Here is a 21,141-nt window from a genome sequence, read left to right on the forward strand (position 1 = left end):
CCCCAAAATGTGGCTGATAAAAAAGCACCATCTATATATTCTGAACCTGTTCATTGGTTCCTTCCTGCTTTCTTCCATGGTAAGAGGCTGAAATGGCTGCATGCCTCTCACCTTTGCTCAGGGTTTCACTGGTCACATTTTGGATAGTTCTAGCTGACATTAAGAATAAAGTAGCTTCTGAGAGGTGCAAAAGATCAGCAGATTGCAAGTTTAAATCCTGATGATGCCACGGCCATAGATGGCCAAGAGTCCAAGAGAGTAAATTTGGCTGCGGTTTCTGAGCACTCGGATTGACACTATCCAGTTTTGGGCAGCTGTGAGCTCATGTATGCAGTAGAGGTGTGATGGGGAAAAGGAAAAAAAAAGTAACATGATACAGTACACTTATTTAATGCAACAAAGTGAACAATTCTGCAAGTGGGTTTGTAGAAATAATCAGCATTTATTACTGACATTGTGTTTGATGAAAAACATTTATAGAAATATGTACACGTCAAAGTTTATGCACGTTTCTATCCCAATGACAAGCATTAGGCCTGGTGAGCAATCTGAGAGATCTTCTGCAGCATTTCCTCTGATTGAAGCTGTTCCAGGGTCAGTAGAGACAGGCCCAACTGATCCTCCTGTAAAACATACAACATAAATAACAATTAACTATCATCATCTCTACACATAACAAATAAACAATATATCCCATCGAAATCATATTTTGATAATGTACACAGAAGTGGAGTTATCTGTGTTTTTGGGTCATGTCTGTACAGCAGATTGGGTGTTTTGAAGAGGGAATTGGACCTACCCGTCTAAATGGCTGTGCCATCTGCCGCAGAAAGTGCTTGGCAAGCTGCACTGTCTCATCAATGGTCAGGTTAAGGCTGCCATCTGTGATGTGTTCCTGAATCCAGCGGGGAAGTTTACCTCGCTTGTCGGCTCTGGCGTAACGCTGAGGGTGGGAACCAGAGGGCTTCAGTAACTGAAAGGAGACGCCTAACCTTAATCAACCAGACATTGAACACAATGAAGAAACGTTCACCTTGTCAGCAAAGATCATGAGGCCATAGTCGGTCTTGCCTCGGATGGCTCTGCCTACACACTGAGCCGCATGTCGCATGGCATCGAAGGTCAGGAAGTCATTCTCACGGATTTGAAATTGGTCTCGCAGATACTCCAGACGAGCCTGAGGGAGCGCGTAACAGGGGTGAATTATTTCACTGCGGAGATCAAGCAAAAACTGGGGCATGTTCAGGATGCAGTGTGACTGAATGATTAACCTTAAGTATTCGACTCTGGGTGTAGACATAAGGCACTCCAAACATGATCACAGCTCGCCCAAAGTGATGAACTGTGTGTCAATCAGAGGCAACATAAATACAGAATCACTGTATAAAAATATTATACAACTAAATTACATGAAGTCATATAGTTGGTGTTAGCAGGGTACTTACCAAAGTCTATCCCTTCAGACACTTTACCTCTGGCCACAGACAGCAGGATGGCCCCCCTGCCATTTTCACAAGCCTAGAACACCAGATTATAAGCAGTCAGAAGCACTACATATTTTATGTCATTATTTATAAATATATATAGCAAATATTTCCAACTGATACTAAGTGACAATTTAGAGATAAAATTTCAGATGGTCTCTTGACCTCTTGGTACTTCTCTAGAGCCATGCTGGTCTCTGCTGCATCTTGTGTCTCTATGAAAATAAGCTTGTTCCTCTGGATGTTTTCCAGAATTCCCTACAGTCCAAAAAAAGCCACTATTTTTACAAAATGCACACTTATCTGACAATTACAGAATTAATAGCAGAATTGGTTTCTTTGCATACCTGCTCATACCATGAAGCTACAATGTTTTCCATGTAAACATAGCTGGTGAAAAATGCTACAATCCCATCAGGTACAATGGCAGACATTTCCAGAAGCAGGTTCCCATAGTTCCGGATCACAGCTGTGGGGGATACAGTGCATTAACACAACTCTCTACATTTTGAGACTCAATAAAACATAAACATTCAAACAGTAGCACTAACCAAAATCTTCTCTGGTCTCAAATTTGGAACTCAAAGCCACTTGATCATTGCCACGCCCAACAATCTGAGAAAATGTTTAGAATATTCAGATTTTAAATATCCTTTAAAAAAAAAACAGATTTAGTTTGAATGGGTTACTGCACACTCACAAGAGGACAAAGGCAGGTACGTGCCAGTGTCATGGTAAAGGAAGCCATGGTAACGGGGTGGAAGTCCAAGATTCGGGGATAGATTTCCAGTGGAGAAAGAGTCTTGTAAGAGGAAACATAAGACAAACTATGAAATACATGAAGCTATTCCATGTGTCAAAACTCATGATACTCAGCACTCTCATACACAGATTTCACAAGATTGGATGAGTTTGATAGTAGCTGTTAATTTTTTTCATACAAAAAAATTGTTATTACTGTATTAAATTGATATTATTCAGATAATGATAATAGTGTACTAACTAACAAAAGAAATTGATTGTATCCAACCAGGCATGGCAAAAGCTCTGCCATCCTATAGCAATCATTCTCTAGGACATTATATCCAAAAGCACACGTACCGAATATTTGAATTAAGGAATTAAGAAGAAATCCAACAAGCTTATTCTTACCAAGATGTTAATCAACTAATTCATACAGTTGGGTGATATCATCTTGAGCAGAAAAGCTGGATTCAGCTACAAAGTCACCCTAATGATCAATCCTGTGGTAAACTGTGATAGCTGCTACCAAAACATTAGTTACAGATACATTTATATGGCACTTTTTTTAGACACTCAAAGTACTTTACATAGCATGGCGGGGGGTCTCCTCAACCACCACTAGTGGTTGGTTTACAATGCACAGGGTCCAGCCTGATGAGGTAAAGAACATTTGCATAATTTCCAGTTAAGGGCATACATGCTCCATATGTTAGGGGCTCTTGAATTCGAAAAAAGTTTACTGGGCTGTTAGAGCACAGTCCTCAGTTGGCTAGTCCAAGGGGCCAGACCCACAGATGGGCGTGCTCTGGCTAATATGCACTTTTATTGCGACCAGCAAGCTGTTCAAACTGACAGGCTTGGGCCAGATTCAGCTCTGAGCCAGGATCCAAATCTGCCAGGATCCTGTAGCATGGTTATTAGTGGCTACCCACTCAGTATAACATGGAACATGATGGCACTCCAACCCAATTCTAGGAAAACGGATGTTTGTGCAGACGTAATACCTACTCCAAGACAAATGCTGAAAACTAAAATAAAGCAGGCTTAGCAGTTCATAGTAAGAGTGTACCCATTTTATGACCGTAGCAACACATCGGCCACAAGCCACAGTGGTCAGCTAGTTGGTGGGGAATGTATTCAAATGCTTAAACACAGAGAGGGGAATGACTGCGTAGGAAAAATGAGCACTATTATGGTACATAAAAGTTACTTAGCACAGGCAAAGTCACTGACACCAAAAGAAAATAAAAACTCTGGAGCCTGTAGAGATGAACAAAGAATGGTGAGTGACTTGCCAAACGCAGGGTAGTACAGATCTCTACAGAGCCCAGCAGCATTCTATGAGCAATGCTCAGTATATCAAAAGAAAGGCATGCTCACCATACTATCCCCCTCTTTGAAAGAAAGGATACCGATAACTCTGACCATGGGCACAAGCTGCTAACTAAATAGCTCAATATATTATATTCATATAGTCTAACTTGCCCAGGTGAGAGGATAAAGGGGAATGATTGCTATATGATGGCAGTATTTATGGCAAATACTTCCCCATATAGTACTTCATGGTCCAGTTGAAAAACTTGTCAGGCAAACAAATACTATTTACAGTTGCAATCAAAATGATTCAACCCCCATTGCAAATCAGCTTTATTGTTAAATAATAATAATAATAATAATAATAATAATAATAATATTACAGCCTTTCAGCTGTTTGCAATGAACAATTCAAACAAAAGCAATTGAAATAGTTCAACACAACAAATGCTTCAAGTGATTTCCCCAAATTCAACTGAAAATGTAACTTATAATGAGTTCTCCAGTCTCAAAATTATTCAACCCCTTCATGGCAAGCATGCTTAGTACTTAGTAGAGAACACTTTTGCTGTTATGACCTGCTGTAAATGAGATGCATAGCCAGACACCAGCTTCTGGCAGTGTTCCTGAGGAATCTTAGCCCATTCCTCATGAGCAATGGCCTCCAGTTCAGTAATATTTTTGGTTTGTGTGCTGCAACCACCTTCTTCAAATCCCACCAGAGATTTTCAGTCAGGTGACTGTGATGGCCCTGAAGAATCTTCCAGGACTACTTCTGCAACCAAGCCTTGGTGGAATTTGAGGTATGCTTGGGATCATTGTCCTGCTGGAAGGTCCAATGACAACTAAGCTTCAGCTTCCTCATAGATAGCATGATGTTTTCTCCTAGGATTTCCTGATACTTCAATAAATCCATCCTGCCTTCCACACACTGCAGGTTTCCAGTGCCACATGATGCAAAGCAGCCCCAGAGCATCACCGAGCCACCACCATGCTTGACTGTGGACAGAGTGTTCTCTCTTCCTTCTTCTTCCTCCAGACATACCGCTGATCCACTGTGCCGAAAAGTTCCAGTTTTGTTTCATTGGTCCACAGAACAGAATCCCAAAACTGTGACTTATGTGACTGTGTCTGTGACTTATGTATATGATTTTGAGCTGAATTTTCTTGTGCTTTTGGGTCAGTAGTAGTGAACATCTTGGAGTTCTGGCATGGAAACCTTCTGCATTTAGTACACACCTTAATGTGCTCACTGAAACCTCAGTGCCTGTTTCCACCAAGTCTTGCTGCAGGTCTTTTGCAGTCACTCAAGGGTTTTTCACAACCTGTCTTCTCAGGAATCTGTTTGCAGCCGTTGATAGCTTCCTTTTTCTGCCCCATCCAGGTATTTCATGCATTTTCTACCCCTAGCTAGTTCAGGTATTTAATGCATTTTCTACCCCTAGCCAGTTCAGGTATTTCATATGTTCCAGCTCAAGCATACCTGATTAGATGCATCAGGTGTGCTTGAGACAACATCTACTTTGTATAATTGTGCTGTTATGAGGGATTCTATTCAGGGGGTTGAATAATTTTGAAACTGGAGAAATCATAAGTTGCATTTTCAGTTGAATTTGGGGAAACCACTTGAAGCATTCGTTGTATTGAATTTACAATTAATTAAATTGCTTTTGTTTGATTTAACAGCTGCAAGTCTGTAAACAATAAACCATATTTGCAATGGGGATTGAATAATTTTGATTGCAACTGTAGTTGTTGCACAGGTGTAGCAGTTAGGAGGAGTTCTTTCCTCAAATTTTCTCCCTGGCCAATTTTGCACTCTTGACTCCCAGCCACAGATGGCTGTGGCATTTTTGAGATCCGAACTTTCATTCTCTCCCGATGATAGGGCGAATGCTTTCCTGAAGAGGAAGTGGGGGAATAGATGGTACAATAGAAGGCAACTTACCCCTGAAGTGATAACGACTGACTGGAACCGCTCAAACACAGGTTTTATAGCAATGGAGGGGTCCATGCAGCTGAAGAAAACATAAGATCATATACTGTATGTAAATATCTATTAACACAAAATCAAAAAGTAATGAATTAATTTAGAATGGCAATAATTACATATTAAATTTTAATAATTTCTATGGAACACAAAGCAGACTTTCAATTTTAAAAATGCAGAATTTGGATGTCAGGGTAAGTAGATGTCAATCTAACCCACCTGAAGTGTAGAACGGGATTAGCGATTGTGGGCGTTTTGTCTTCAAAGGGTTCAATAATAATTGTGAAGCCTGGAAAAAGAATTTTATTTACTTTTCAAAAATGTATAGTGTTTGTTCTGCAATCCGAATAAAGATTACAGATTTTTTACCTTTGCTGTACGTGCTAACAAGTGTAGCAAAGTGGGAGATCAGAGTAATGGCAGAGAAGTCAGCGATATCTGCAATCTCCAGAGTTCTTAATAATGAGCGTAGCCTCTCTGCACAGAATCTATTGGGGGGGGACCACAGCTCAGGTCATACATTTGATGATGAAATAATCACAATGCATCAAGTAATGTACCAGGTTGAATTAAATATACTTACAGTGTCCGATATAAATTCTATTATTTTCCTAACAGCGAGTTTTATGCTAGTTTAAGTTTAAGACACAACACATAGACTTCACAGAGATATGCCTCACCTGAGGGGCTTGCGATCAATGCACACCTTCTCATAGATGTCTTTAAGGAACTGAGGAGAACTCTCCTGCACGACGTGATGGATACGCAGCCGAGCCTTCAGGTACTCCAGGAAACGCTTCATGAAGCCTATAAAGTGCTCTGCTGTGCGGATATTGCCTGGGACGGCCTCTGTAGCATCAGAACATGATACAACACAAAGGGCTTTTCTTACAGGAGTATATTACATTTCACATCCATTATAAAGAAAGAGCCTACAGTGTCTTCATTTGTTATACACTATATGACCAAAGGTTTGTGTACACCTGACAATCATATGTTTAAATCACTTCACGGTTTGGCACCTCGCTATCTCAGTGAAATGCTTCTCCCCTACAACCCCATCCACTCGCTCAGGTCTTCTGGGTCCAGACTCCTCTCTGTCCTTAGATCTCAGCTCTGTACTATGGGTGGCAGGTTATTCAGCGGAGCAGCACCCAAGATCTGGAATTCACTCCCTTTGACTCTTCGCATCACTTCTATCTCTGAGTTTCAATCTTACCTTTTGTTTTCTCAGTGTTATTTGTCTTAATGCGCTGCTATGGATTTGCTCTCTGTACTGTGTTTTTCATTTTTATGTGTTTGTCCATGACTGTTCGTTATTTATGTATTATTGCATCACTAAAGCATCCTTGAGCTCTGGAAAGGCACTACATAAATTATATAATAATAATAATAATAATAATAATATTATTATTATTATTATTATTATTATTATTATTATTATTAACAATAATAATTATTATTATTAGTAGTAGTAGTAGTAGTAGTAGTGTTTGTTGAACATCCCATTCCTGATTTAGTCCCCTGTTTGCTATTAAAATCACCCCCACTCTTCTGGGAAGGCTTTCCACTGGATTTTAGAGTGTTGCTGTGAGGATTTGTGCTGATTCGGCCCCAAAACCACTGAAGAGCACAGTCAGGCACTGATATCGGGTGAGGAGGCCTGGGGGGCAGACGGCCTGCCAGTTCATCCCAGAGGTTTTCAGTGGGATTAACGTCAGCAGTCTGAACTCAGCAACTCGAGTTCTTCCACACCAACTTTAGCAAAGATGCTCCTCACTTTGTGTACAGGGGAACTATCATGCTGGAACAGGTTTGGGCCTCTGAGGGGAAATTGTAATGCTACAGCATACAAAGACATCCTATACAACTGTGCGTTTCCAACTTTGTGGCAACAGTTTGAGGAATAACGACTTTTGGCCATATAGTGTACCAGTGATCTTCAGTCTTATCCAAGGTTCACTGTGGCTGCAGGTTTTCAACTCTAGAAAAGTGGAATCAGCATGACTCCTGCTTACGTTAAATGAAAGCAGCCCTTTGAACACAGTCGTCAAGCTCAAGGACATGGAGAAAAATATATTGAATCGGCCCATAATACAACGCTAGGCAACATTTTCAGACAGGAGCTGTGTTGAATCCCACTGGAAGCGTTGTATAGGGGTATAAAGAATGCCTGTCCAATCCACACTGTACACATTCTGTCTGTGGCACTGCCATGACAGCATGCTTAATCTTTATGAAAACAACTAACACCTAAGTGTGCAACAGTATCAGTGAAACAATGAGGAACAGGGACAGTTTCATTTACATAGGTACATAGATACATAGGTATCTTTATCGTAAACATTTCCCATACTTATAGATTTTACACAGAGAATGTAAAACAAAAAGCCATGTTTCAGGCATGTCTCACAAAGCTCTTGCATATCTGCTTTGTGTGACGCACGTCTAAAAACGCTTCAGAAATGCATCTGGTATTAACTGGCCTTGATATATTAATTGACTCCAAATTCCAAAATGAATCACCCAGTGTAGTGACCTACAAAAAGAAGTTGACAGGGACCGAAAACAAGCAGTGAGTGACTGAGTACAGGCATGATCTTAGCGAAGGTAAGCTCATATGATTTCTTCATATAGACTGCTATAGTAAAGAAGCTGTATTATGAATTAATACAATTTCTCATCATTATGAAACAAATAAAAAACTGACTATGACCGTAATCAGACTAGAGATTAATGCATTTATAATAATGTAAAGTAAATAATAATAAATACTAACGATGATGATGTAAAAAGTGTCATTTTAAAAAATGCAGATATGGCCCAGCCTGAAACTGGGTATGAACACCCGTGATTTAGAAACTTTTATGCAGACAAACTGACCTTGGAGTATTTCATCTGGGAGTACTGGATTAGACAAGTAGATATCGGTTTCTCTGGCAACATTGGCTTCTTTTAGCCCCTCCACTAATCTCCTGTACTCCTCTTGTAGTTTAGCAGCATCAGTTTCCTTTATCCTTCAAGAGAAACACCACTGAGTGGCACAATGAACCCTAACACTGTTGCACACAAACGATGTGCTACATTCTACAACCACGTAAATGTCAAGACATATCTGAAGACATATCAGCTCTGAAACAAAATGACTAATTGTTATATTGAATTGCTCTTCACCACTAGCTGAATGAACTCTATTCACCTTTGAATGGTATTCTGAAGTGTGTCCACGTTGGCCTGACTGCGGTCCAGTGTCCTCCTGGTGATGTTCACACTCATCGAATCAATGCACACATTGTCTGGGAGGACAGAAAATTACACAAAACTGTTCAGAGTGGCCAGGTAGGGTGGAGAAACTTCATATGGGACTGTGACCACAGTCTAAAGTTTACAGACTAGTTATTCTACTCAATGCTGTTCTGACTAGTTGACGTGCACCGTCCTGCGTATTTATTGTTCTGTGGCTGCAGGTTTTACACTTTATGTAGTCTTGTCTACTGTGCCACTGTATTATGTGCTGCACCATGTTCTTGGGGAAACATCATTATGTTCCAATCTATACAAGCTACATAGAGGACTGACAATAAAAACCACTTGACGTGATTGACTTACCGATGTTGTGAGCTTCGTCAAAGACAACAACAGATTTCTTTGCAAGCTCTTTTGAGACCAGGTCTGCAATTTTTGGGTCCAGAAGGTAATGGTAACTGTAAACCACTATATTAGCATGAAGAAGCTGACAAAGAAAAAAAATGAAAATAATTACACATTGTCAATGCATTCAATACCTTAAATAATTTTGAAAGACACCATTATGATTCAGTGCCACTGGGGGAAAAAAAAATATTTAATTGATCAAAAATGTATCACTTTTCAGGCTCATTAGCATTTCTAAATCATTTTATTTAGTGATGTATGTGATCATCTTATCCTTTGTGACAATCAACATAAAATACAAAAATAGATACTGTCCCCTCCGAAAGTATTGGAACAGCAAGGTCAATTCTGTTGTTTTTGCTATACACTGAAGACACACGAGTTTGAGATCAAAAGATGAATATTAGACAACTGATCAGAATTTCAGCTTTCATTTCCTGATATTTACATCTAGGTGTGTTAAACAATTTAGAACATAATGCCTTTTGTTTGAACCCATACATTTGTTCGTGTGATCACAAATATTGGAACATGTGACTGGATGGGTGTTTCTTGCTACCCAGGTGTGCCCTGTTTGATTGATTGTTTAAACAATGAATAGCTCTGAATGTCTACTCTTGGTTTGAGCCTTGGGTTTCACCTGTGAAGACTACATTTGTTGTTTAAAAGGATAAACCAACATGAAGACCAGAGAGCAATCTATGGGAGAAAAGTAAGCCATTTTGAAGAAAAGAGAAACGAGGGAAAAATCGATGTCACTGCACAAGCATTAGGCGTAGCCAATACACCAATTTGGAATGTCCTGAAAACTTGTTGAAAAAGAAAAGAACTACTCATGATTCAAAACATACAAGCTCATCGGGAAAGCATGGTGGAGGTAGTGTCATGGCTTGGGCTTGCATGGCTGCTTCTGGAACAGGCTCACTAATCCTTAGTGATGATGTAACTCATGAAGGTAGCAGCAAAATGAATTCAGAAGTCTACAGAAACATTCTGTAACTTCAGATACATCCAATCTAATTGAGAGCACCTTCATCACGCAGAAAGACAATGACCCAAAACACACTGCCAACACAACAAAGAACTTCATCATGGGGAAAAAAGTGGAAGGTTTTAAACTGGCCAAGTCAATCACCAAACATTAACCCAACTGAGCAGCATTTCACCTCCTGACGAGGAGACTGAAGAGAGAAACCCCCCGAAACAAACAACAAATGAAAGTAGCTGCACTACAAGCCTGGAAAAGCATCACAAAAATAAATAGTTTGGTGATGTAATTAATGCAGTTATTAAGACTTTTATAGGTCTTATTAACTATATTAGGCTTATGCAGGCTTATTGCAAGCGAGAAATATGCAACCACATTAAGTATTATTTATGTTAAGACAATCTGTTCCTATACTTTTGCTTACCTAAAAATCAGGTGGTCTGCCACCAAAGGTGCCATGTTTTAAATTATTTAAAAGTATCTAAATGTAAATATCAGGAAATTATAGCTGTAATTCTGATCCATCGTCCCACATTCATCTTTTGTTCTCAAACCCAAATGTCTTCGGTGTGTAACAAAGAAAACAAAAGAATTGGCCTTGCCATTCCAATACGTTCGGAGGGGACTGTATAGAAAGTATTCCACTATGTATTTGTTTTAAACACAATGTGTTGAATGTCGAAATTGATATCTGTATCAAGGTTGTACTTTTTAATAAATGCACATGTTCCTTAAAAATACATACCGAGTAGCGTGCTAGGTAGTACGGGCACCAGCCTTTCCTCCGTCCAAAATCTTTAAGGTCATCTAGGTTGTAAATGCCAGGAGAAATTGGCACCTGCCTTCCCACAGCATCAAACTCCTGCAGAAGCAGAAACAAAAAGAGACAGCAATAAACAACACGCGTGTACAGTGATTACAAAAAAAAAAATTAACTTTAGAAAACGAATCCTGATACCGTATATGGTAATGATTTCAAAACATTAGGAGGGCCGACCTCAACCGACATGCACTTTCAAATCAGCATGACCTATGCATTATTGCTAACCCTTTACCTCATAGAAGCGGCAGACAGGTTGGCTGGGATTACTGTGACGTTGTGCACGAATGTATGATGCGGTCAGACTGTGACATTTTCCATCCACCTCTTTTCCAAAGCGTAGTGAGCTCACCTGTAAGCATGAGCATTAACGATCAGTCTCTTGTACACAGCCTCAACTGCAAACCACAGGACATCAGCAGTGACTGATCTGCCTCTTAAAACTTGTATTATTCTCTCACTGCGCGAGTGTGCAGACGTGGTGAGCCTTTTTAAATCGACAGCCACGAGACACCTACTTCAGGATGAATGCACAGATTCTTTCTTGAAGAAAGTGCTAGAGCAAGAAAGTGATTTTCCTTTCCCGCTTCCTTTGCATAGTACTCCATTAGTTTTCTCAGTTCCTCTACCACCTGAAATACAGAAGATGAGCATCATTATAACTTCAGAGAACAGGGACAGCGAGTGCACTGTACGCCATGTCGTTACTTACCTTCTCTATCTCAGGTACAGTTCGAGAGCAGTAAATCAATTTGGTTACCTCGAGAGGGTAGGCCTGCAAGCAATCACAAACACTTTATCGGTTTGTTCCTTGCTCAACGAGAAACCTTTTAAATAAATAACCCAGATCCCACAGATCCTCACCTTCTGATAAGCAACAATCAAAGACAGAAGCGAAATTGTTTTTCCGGTCCCTGAGGGCATCTCCAGAACACCATGCCCCTGAGATAAGACAAGACAGCAGGTAAGAGAGGTGTTATTTACATTAGAAGAGTACGAATGATATGCACATGATATACCTTGGCATCAAGTGTCCTCTTGAGCTCCAGCATATAAGAGTACTGTTCTGGGTAGATGTAGTCATATGGGAAATAAACTAACAGCCCTTCGATGTTCAACCTACATGGAAGATTAACATTTAGGTGAAAAAAAAATAACGAGGATTTTAGTTATGCTTGGTAATATTCTTTGCAAAGCAGTTAGTGAGCAAGCACTGGTGAGGTATTGTAATAGTTGCCAATAGTTAGGGTTACTCACTTCATGATTGTTGTTGACAGGATTGTTGTACCACCTTTTATGTGTCTGCTGCAGCTAGACAACAGATACGATGTCAAAATTACACAGTTATCAGTTTCTGTATGCAACAAATCTGAACGTTTCAGTGCGTTCTTCACTCTGTTGTGTAAGCGGCACGGCGTCGCTTCCTAAAAGCGTCATCGTCTTCCGCTATTATGATTGGCTGCTCTGTCGTAAACTCTACATATGATTGGAACGCGCAAAGTCCAACCCACTAACACAGCGGTCCAGACCAAACTAATCAAAGTGGGAACTAGAAAATGGGAATGTGCATAAAAAGTGAACTCCGACACAAGCTTATATCGCTTTCGCTCTTATTAGTTCTCTAATAAGTTCTGTAGTGTAATGTAAGTGTTTTATACGTCCCGTTTTAACTCGAAACTTTATTTACTTTTAGCTTTCAGGGATCAATGTATATCACTCATTATATTCATGTATATTTGTCCAAAACAGTTGTATTTATCATGAGGTAAGAGGTTTTTATTTCTTTTTTTAATTACTATTCATTTCATATATCAAGACATAATTTCCATTATTTTTGAACATTGTGTCATATGAACTCTCCTGTTTATATTAACATTTCAGTTAGATTTAAGTTGCCGTAAATGGTACCAACAACCATGCCACGGTTCAAGTCACAGAGATGACCCTAACTCCCCCCCCCATTCTAATGTCTAATCAACTGAAGCTCTTGACCAGTACCCTCATGATTTTATGCACTGTGTATGAATGTGCAGGTGTTCCTAATAAAGTAGACGGTGAGTGTATATACATAATGCTGCCTGAGTCATACATAGATGAGAGTCAAACCTTGGTCTTAATTTGAACTGGGGCATGCTGGTCCAGACAACTCAGATGATAACATTCACTGGATCATTTTTTATTACACTCTGTGAAATTAACAACGTTGTCCTCTTTTTTTTTATTTTTTTTTATTTATTTACAAAAATGTCTCTTCAAAAAGAGTAAGTTCCTTATATCAATAATCTAGGGACTGAATTGTCCACTATTCTGTGGATGGATTTCCCCATTCATCTGCCTTAAGTGAGTACATAATAGTTTTGAAATTGCAACATACCTATTTATTTTACCCCTTAAGTGGCCTGGGTTAAATGTGCTCATGATTACTTCTGCATGTTTTGTTTGTGTGTGTGTGTGTGTGTGTTTTATTTCTCTTAATTGTGGTTGAAATTTTTGTTGTGTTTTCTGCTATAGTTGGAAAATGTTCAATAAATATATTTGGTGGGGAAAATGTGAGTTGACTCCCACCGTTCACATAAAAGAGCAGCTCAGAGAGTTGAGTCATTCGTATTACACACATTACTACTGACTATACAATACAGACTCCTGGGGACCAAAATCCCAGTTTTCTTCTTTGACTTTTTTTATGAGGATAAAGAGACATTAAAATTTTATTCTGAAAACACCCAAAGGGAATTCTTGTGGGTTTTTTTTTTTTTTCTTTTTTTCTTTTTTGCATATTCCAGCCTGGGAGGAAGTTGGGGTCAATGCACAGTATGGGTCATGCAGAATCCAAAAATAGACTACTTGAAAAGAAGGAAGTACCTCTCCATAATATATATATTAATAACATTATCATTTGTACGTTCATTTGCTGTTATATATGACTTCATACATTTTACAAATGCTCAGCTTGCACACAATACAACCCTGTTCAATCCACATAACACTCTTGTAGTTAGTGTGTATTTGGTCCTGTTGTTGGTAATAACCATTTGTTCTATTGTATATATTCATATCTGATAAGTTTCAGGCATGATCTCTGTGTCTCAATTCTGAAGGTCTCTAGTTTGTGTCACGATGTACCGGAACCAAATTGTTTTGTGTTCGTGGTATGTGTTGTTTTAAGCATTCCTAATCACCCCGCCTTTCATCCTCACTCACTCTCTCTCGGTTGTTCTTCTTCTGTTATTATCTGGTAGACTAGACGTCTTGTAGTTCTTACGTCACTCGAACATGCGTAATAGATGTTTTAATTTTATCTGTGACTTGTTCCAATTGACATTTATCATTCTTTATCAATATTTCTGTGTGTATATATACTATGCTTTCTGTATCGTTAAACTAATAAGCTTTCACTGAACAATGGTGTCGGTGTGACTTCTTCCTGGGCCCAGATGAGAGGAAATCAGCCAGTGTAGCGTCCAAATTCTGGTTCTGTGACTGGTATCGGACAAAGAACTTAACATCGTCAATGTGATGATTAAAATAAAAAACGTTAACTGGTTTCAATAATATTTTATTTACATGGCCATGTTAAACCCATGTCTCATATGATGATACATATTAATAGTGAACTGTGTTTGTGATAGAATACCCAAAGAAGAAAAAAATTGAAACCTATGAATATGGACATCAAGATGAACTGGTTTCAATCACAGATATTGCTTACAAGTAGGGCTGGGCGATATATCGATATAATATTCATATCATGATGAATGATTATATGATACATGTATGAGATATCGCTGGTATGGTGATGTATTTTTTTTATGTTTTTAATAATTACATATTAAATGGTATTGAATGGATGCCGCTGATTTGACGTAAGTAAAAAAAATCTTCTTGTATATCGTTGAAAAGTCCTCAAGTATTGTGATATGATATTTTTGTCATATCGCCCACCCCTAGTTACAAGTAACAAACAAGTCAGTATTTCACATCGGTCATGAATTTACTAATGTGCAAATGTAACCACTCTTTGAATTTTGCACTGGATTTGTTCCATGTTTAAGTACTTATAAATTACAAAAATGTCACAGTCCATTTACATTGAGTAGATTTTCAATGTAATAATGTAAATGTACAATATAAACAGTATACAAAACCAGTTGTCTGCATCTCCATTTCAGACAAACATTTACACAGTAAGAGATGGAGTTATCAGTTATTGTAGTCATTCTGTTACAATCGGTTACTCCTGTGTCCAGTGAGTAAACTATCCCCTGACCATGAGAAGTACAAGGCCAAACAAGGACATGCACATTATTATGTTTAAAGACTTTTAACCAGCTCACAGCTCACACCTGTCTTTCACACACTTGTAACGGTCCATTATCCTGAGAACATCCTCCAGAATGGATGGTCCCAGATCCAGGTCGAGGCCAGTGAGAGACTCTGAGCGTGACATGGTGGGAGAGAATGCGGGAGACTCGCTATGTTCACTTCGAAGGTCCTCATTGCTCAGGCCAGCATCAGAGTCCAGGCTCAGTCCTCGCTTAGGGTCCGGTGGAACATAGCCCTCGGACATGGAGTCATCTGAAGAGGCCTCAGAGAAAGAGCCAGCAGAGGGCACTAGGTGTCTCAAGATGGGGATGGATGCAGATAGGGTGAAGTCATGGCAGGGCTCCATGTAGTGTCCAACCCCTTCTGCACACACAGACATGGAGTGTTGCTGCTGATTGTGGTGGTTCTTTTGCTGCTTGGAACTTTCCTCTAAGTGTAGACGAGGAGGTTTAGGAGGTGGCTGCTCAGGGGCAATGAAGGCAGGCATTGAGATAGTGCTTTTAAGAATGGAGCTGTGATCTGAGTTATGATGGGGATCATACCCGTGCTGTAGTCCTCTTACCTCAAACATGTCATCAACATGTCTGTTCATGCTGTGTGATGGGTGTGCTAAGGCAGGTAACATGTCCAATTTGCCTTGTAGGAAACCAACATCTCCGAACATGTCACCCTCCCCCTCTGGTCCAACATGGGCACTGTGGCGCAAGTCCCCCAGAGGAGGGCTGATCATATCACTAGAGAGAACATCCCTCAGTTTTAGCTTTTTGCCATGCCTTGGTGTGGGGGTCTTTAAATACATAGGTGTCTTGGCTGGCATTCTGTTTCCCAGAATTCCAATGGCTGTCGTAATGATGTAGCTGGAGCTAGGAAACGTTTGCTCCTGGTTTTAGCATTGGCTAATTCATAATTTGCTCACCTTTACCAAACCAAGAGATGGAACACTCTTTTGGTTAAATATCCAGACCATCACAAGATCTATAGCTCAATGACCATTAGTTTAGAGCAAAGCAATCAAACAAATTTTCCAGGTTTGGTTCTTGTTTTGTACTTCTGGATGTTCCTACAATCTCCTGGCTGTCTGGGTGTTCGGATCACTGGAGATCAGGAACTCTTTATCATCTCTAGAAATCTGAGAAAATACAGAAAGAACAGCACAGATTAACTACCAAAAAGAGTTAAAGAAGCAGTTTGTACATTTTTGTTGCCACTTGCACCCTACTAGGAGAATTGCAATTACAGTAAATAACACTGGCTAGTCTTCTTCCTCCCAACTACCTCCAGTGCTTTGGTTGAAATGAGAATGCCTTGTGAATTGCATTTTAGGGAAATGGGGAAGACAGAAACACCTGGGACAGAAAAAAATGTAAACAGAATCCTAAAATGAAGAAACCTTCACAATCCATTGCATGCAAAAATTACAATATTGCGAATACCAGTTTAATGTATGTTTGAAATTGTATGTACATAGGCATAGAAACACTCTTAAATATAACCACTATAATTTGGGAAAGCAGAACTTAAAAAATCACCTAAAACGATTTTACAATCATTCTTTCCATGCCATGTTGTCAGAGGCTGTTTTGTAAAAGTTCTTCATGTTACTCAGACATGTTTGGCGCTGACCAAAGATAGCTTTTCAGGAGAAGCAACTCATACTAATGGTGGAAATGTTATGGTTTGAGGTTGCTTTGCTGCCTCAGGGACTGGATAGCCTGCATTCATTGATTCAACTATGAATTCTGCATGATATCAAATAGTGCTTGAAGATAATGAGGCCATCTGTCCGAAAGTTGAAGTTGAACCGAAAGTGGACCTTTCAGCAGGATAATGATCCTAAGCACATTAGCAAATCCCCCAAGGAATGGCTCAAAAAGGAGAAATGGAGGGTTTGGAATGGCCTAGTCAAAGCCCGGATTTGAATCCCATTGAAATGTTGTGGGGGATTTTGAAACAGGCAGTACATGCAAGAAAACCCTCAAACATCTTGCAACTGAAAGAATATTGTATGGAAGAGTGGTCAAAAATTCCAGCAAGCCTGGTGGACAATTACGCAAAAACACCTACAAGAAGTTATTGCTGCTAAAGGATACCCCTTTAGCAGCAATAACTTCTTGTAGGTGTTTTGCATAATTGGTGTGGGGGTCTTTAAATACATAGGTGTCTTGGCTGGCATTCTGTTTCCCAGAATTCCAATGCTAAAGGGGCAATACTAGCTTCTGAGGCCAAGGGTGTACTTACTTTTCCACAAAAGAATATCACATCTGTTGATTCTATTGAATAAATGATTGAAAAAGCTATTTTCCCTTGTGGTTTTGTTAATAGGCACCATTTCAAAGATGATCAAATGTTTGCTTGTTCAAATATGTCAAAAAAGCCAACAATTTCCGTGGGGTGTACTTATTTTTTCACACGATTGTAGATATTGGCAAGACTGCCTCACAAAAGTGATACACTTTTATGTTTTCTGCTACTGGCCTTTAATGCTACTGGCCTCTGTCTACCACAGTTTATATTTATATGAAGTTTATATGCAATACTCCACCAAACATACGAGAACCTATCAAGCCACTGATGGATTATTTCACATTGACTTATAAAATATGCTTATATCTTATTAGATATATATATAAGATATGCTAAGAGTACTGTCCCTACTATAATGAAGATGATTCTAGTCTTCACACAGATATATTTTGAGTATAAGCACAAAACAGTCCTCACAGAATAGCTGACTGAAGTATTTGATGAAGCAGTCCATAATAACCAGACTGACAAATTGCTGCTGCTGCACTGTTTTGTTTAGTTTTTTTATACCAGCAATTTATTTGGCTCGGGGAAAAACAGTCTGCTGAAGCAAATTTGTGGTCACCAAAAAAGGCCAGACACACCCCAAAGCTTGTAAACTCAGATATTTTCTTATAAATCTATTATCTCTGGCACAACATGTGTTAAACTGTTCAAAACCACAGTTCCTTTTTTATCTTCTTGTTTCTCTGTGCAGGCCATATGTTTTCTCCATCCGAGTGTTTACGGTCTCTCGGTGTGGTTTATTCACGTCTGACACCACACTACAAAAATATCTAAGGAAAGTGCTTTATATATGAAAAGTACGGAAAGACAACAACAACAAAAAAACCAACCAATGTGGACCAAACATTTGGTAAAATAAATCATGCTGTGTGATCTTGAAATAGGTGAGAGAGAGAAAAATAAATTAAAAGAAAAGAAATTGAATTTCAATTTTGAATTTTGTACAAGTAAACTGTAACATTTAGCTTTTGGGCGAATTGAATTGTTCCCTTTTACACCAACACACCTCCCTTATGTGTTCAGAGATGATCCAATGTCTGGATTTCCCAATTTAACCACTTGGTGCCATCGTTAAGCCCTACAATTCCACATCCAGCCCCTTTATCCCATATCCTGCACCTGGAGTGAACTATACATCAGAGAAGTATGAAGTGTTTGTAGGAAAATGGTTTGTAAATTAAATATATTCTATATTTTAAAACGTAGCACAGGCTACAATCACCATAATGCAAAAGCATATCTAGGTTTAGGGTAAGATCATTTTTCTTGATATACACCATCTGCTTTTCATCTCACCCCTAAACAAAAAACGTTAGGTTAAATAGTAAGTGAAATAATACGTTAAATGACAGGTTTAATAATAACAACTTAACTGCAATACAGTTGTACAGTATTTACAGTTTTATTATTACTGTAGTATAGTATTCACAGGCCTATTACTGAAAATGTTAATAACAAAATGCATCTAATAATTTGAATTATTACATAACAAATGTCACCTACACTGTTCACTGCTTATATAACTAATTATAGGCTGATTTATGGACAGCTCTAAGATTGACAATAATTCGAAAACAATGGCTCTTATTTTTGTCTTTCTGCATTATTAAACAACTTTCCGCATTTTATTCAACTTCAAAGACAGTGAGACAGAGGTTGCCATAAAGTTCAGCTAAAATATATTGGTACTTACCTTTTTGGCCACGTTAACTGCTGAAGGCGCTCCTCTCCTCAGCAGGACTGTAAACCTCTTAACTGTGATGCAACTTAAACCGAGGAAAAGCTGGAGAGAGAGAGAGAGAGAGAGAGAGAGAGAGAGAGAGAGGGTGGGGGGGGGGGGGGGGGGGTGCTGAATGCCTCGTGCTAAAACCCGCCTCCTCCTGCCCGGATTGGCTGATGAGTCACACTCTCATTCAGTCAGCCAATTAGCGTGAGGGGAGGCTGATTCTGCCGGGAAGTGGAAATTCATCACTACACAGGAAAAAAAACTGGAGCCAAAATGATCCTGGGACAAAGTGAGGGAACTTGAAGTGCTTGTATACAACTTAACCAGCTGTCTCCGATATAAATGAACCGACATGGCAGTTCATCTCTTTTCAAACTGATTAGCTGTAGCAGTGCCCAAGCACATGCTTGTTTTTTCCGTTTTTGCTGTGTTGTTATAAAAGGTTATCTGATTATAGGCCCACTATTCAATATCTAAGGAAGTCTAACCCGTGGTACTGTATGAACCCTGTCAAATTAACGTAAGCTACCAGCAGTAAGACTTTTAATACTTCTTGAATGTGCTAATACTTGAATAAGTGATTTATACTCAAGCATTTTATCCTCTGTATATGAAAAATAATAATTACACAAGCTGACTCTGGTTTTTATATAATATTAGTTGACCCACTTAAACTGAAGACATGACATTGAAGGACACCTTTGGTTTTTTAAAAAAAAAAAAAATACTTCCATTATATATCCACTTTGACTTTACACACACACACACAATGTCTTTTGGCTTTGCGCTTATAAAAATTATGAAAGTATGTATAAATAAGCATCATTTTAAAAAAAAAAAGTATTCAGATATTTTGTTTAAAAATTGAAATATTTTAGTATTAAACAGCACTCCAATGGAAAAGGTTACAGAGACTTAGCAAAGACCTTAAACGTCCCTGTTGACCAGTCCGTAAAGATAATGACATAATCGTCAACAGACAGCTGTCAGATTAATGATAAGGAAGGTGAGAGTGAAGCCAGCAGTCACCCATTGAAAATTTATAGAGAATTTTGAAATTATTAGTCCATCTGTGAGGGACCCTCACAGCCATGGCGAACTGAAGTCGATTTGCCCATAGCAATGGGCCAAAATGAAATCACAATGCTGCAAAAAGCTAACTGCTTCTTACAGTAGATGTCTCAAAGTTATTTTTGCCAACAACAGCTTTGAAACAAAGTACTAATAGTAATTTTTATGTCTGTATACTTTTAAACATATCTTTATATATGCTGCAAACTGAAAACTTTAAAAGGTTAAAACTACAAATTGTAATGTAAAAAGTTGTTGGTTCTTAAGATATTCATTTCAAACTTAAGACGTAAAATACTTTTACACTTTAAATCATTTTAATACTATAAGCCGCATTAATATGTCCATGTTCCCATGCTTCTATGTATTTATGTATTTCTCACAGTCACAACATTATTTGCAGTGGGTTCAAGTCAGTGAAGCTAAAAAAAAAAAAAAAAAAGTAGAGAAAAAGGAGAGAAGGCAGGTCTAGGAGAGGAGAAGAAACAATGTGGTCTGCGGAAGATTTCAAAGCAGCAGACAGTGAGTTTGGTGAGGAGATTTCATTTAAGAAAATTGTAGTTATGCATTCTCTAATAGTGCTTAAATGTTTTGTATTCAAAATAAAAAGACCTAGAAGACCGAGCCATTTTCTCTGACAACATCAATTTAAGAAGGACTCTCAGTATGTAATGCAAAAATGTTTATTAAGACTTAAAATAATTTGAACAAAATTTG

At 38.8% G+C, this 21,141-nt stretch overlaps 2 protein-coding genes across 2 annotated transcripts; both read right to left on the reverse strand.

Moving 5' to 3' along the window:
- Positions 1-24: 24 nt before the first annotated feature.
- Positions 25-12,498, reverse strand: ercc2 (excision repair cross-complementation group 2). Its single transcript, XM_053647609.1, has 23 exons — positions 12,252-12,498; positions 12,014-12,113; positions 11,859-11,936; positions 11,707-11,769; positions 11,513-11,626; positions 11,230-11,346; positions 10,920-11,036; positions 9,142-9,265; positions 8,732-8,828; positions 8,416-8,549; positions 6,213-6,381; positions 5,902-6,020; positions 5,752-5,821; positions 5,491-5,560; positions 2,185-2,286; positions 2,036-2,099; positions 1,832-1,953; positions 1,650-1,742; positions 1,446-1,518; positions 1,272-1,342; positions 1,034-1,177; positions 800-943; positions 25-623 (listed from the first exon to the last, which is right to left on the reverse strand). The coding sequence occupies exons 1-23, from the start codon at positions 12,254-12,256 to the stop codon at positions 531-533; spliced, it is 2,283 nt and encodes a 760-aa protein (XP_053503584.1). The 5' UTR covers positions 12,257-12,498; the 3' UTR covers positions 25-530.
- Positions 12,499-14,534: 2,036 nt separating this feature from the next.
- On the reverse strand, positions 14,535-19,404 carry zgc:154093 (uncharacterized protein LOC777623 homolog). Its single transcript, XM_053647615.1, has 2 exons — positions 19,321-19,404; positions 14,535-16,446 (listed from the first exon to the last, which is right to left on the reverse strand). The coding sequence occupies exon 2, from the start codon at positions 16,132-16,134 to the stop codon at positions 15,325-15,327; it is 810 nt and encodes a 269-aa protein (XP_053503590.1). The 5' UTR covers positions 16,135-16,446; positions 19,321-19,404; the 3' UTR covers positions 14,535-15,324.
- Between the last annotated feature and the right edge of the window lie 1,737 nt (positions 19,405-21,141).

The sequence above is a fragment of the Ictalurus furcatus genome, chromosome 17, assembly GCF_023375685.1.
Source record: "Ictalurus furcatus strain D&B chromosome 17, Billie_1.0, whole genome shotgun sequence".
NCBI lineage: Eukaryota > Metazoa > Chordata > Actinopteri > Siluriformes > Ictaluridae > Ictalurus > Ictalurus furcatus.

Coding starts and splice junctions, on each gene's coding strand:
- zgc:154093 (XM_053647615.1), bottom strand. CDS start 16,134: ATGCCAGCCAAGACACCTATGTATTTAAAGACCCCCACACCAAGGCAT.
- ercc2 (XM_053647609.1), bottom strand. Junction 5,561..5,751: donor AATCCCGTTCTACACTTCAG/GTGGGTTAGATT, acceptor TGTTTTCTTCAG/CTGCATGGACCCCTCCATTG. Junction 1,954..2,035: donor TGAGACCAGAGAAGATTTTG/GTTAGTGCTACT, acceptor TATCCCCCACAG/CTGTGATCCGGAACTATGGG.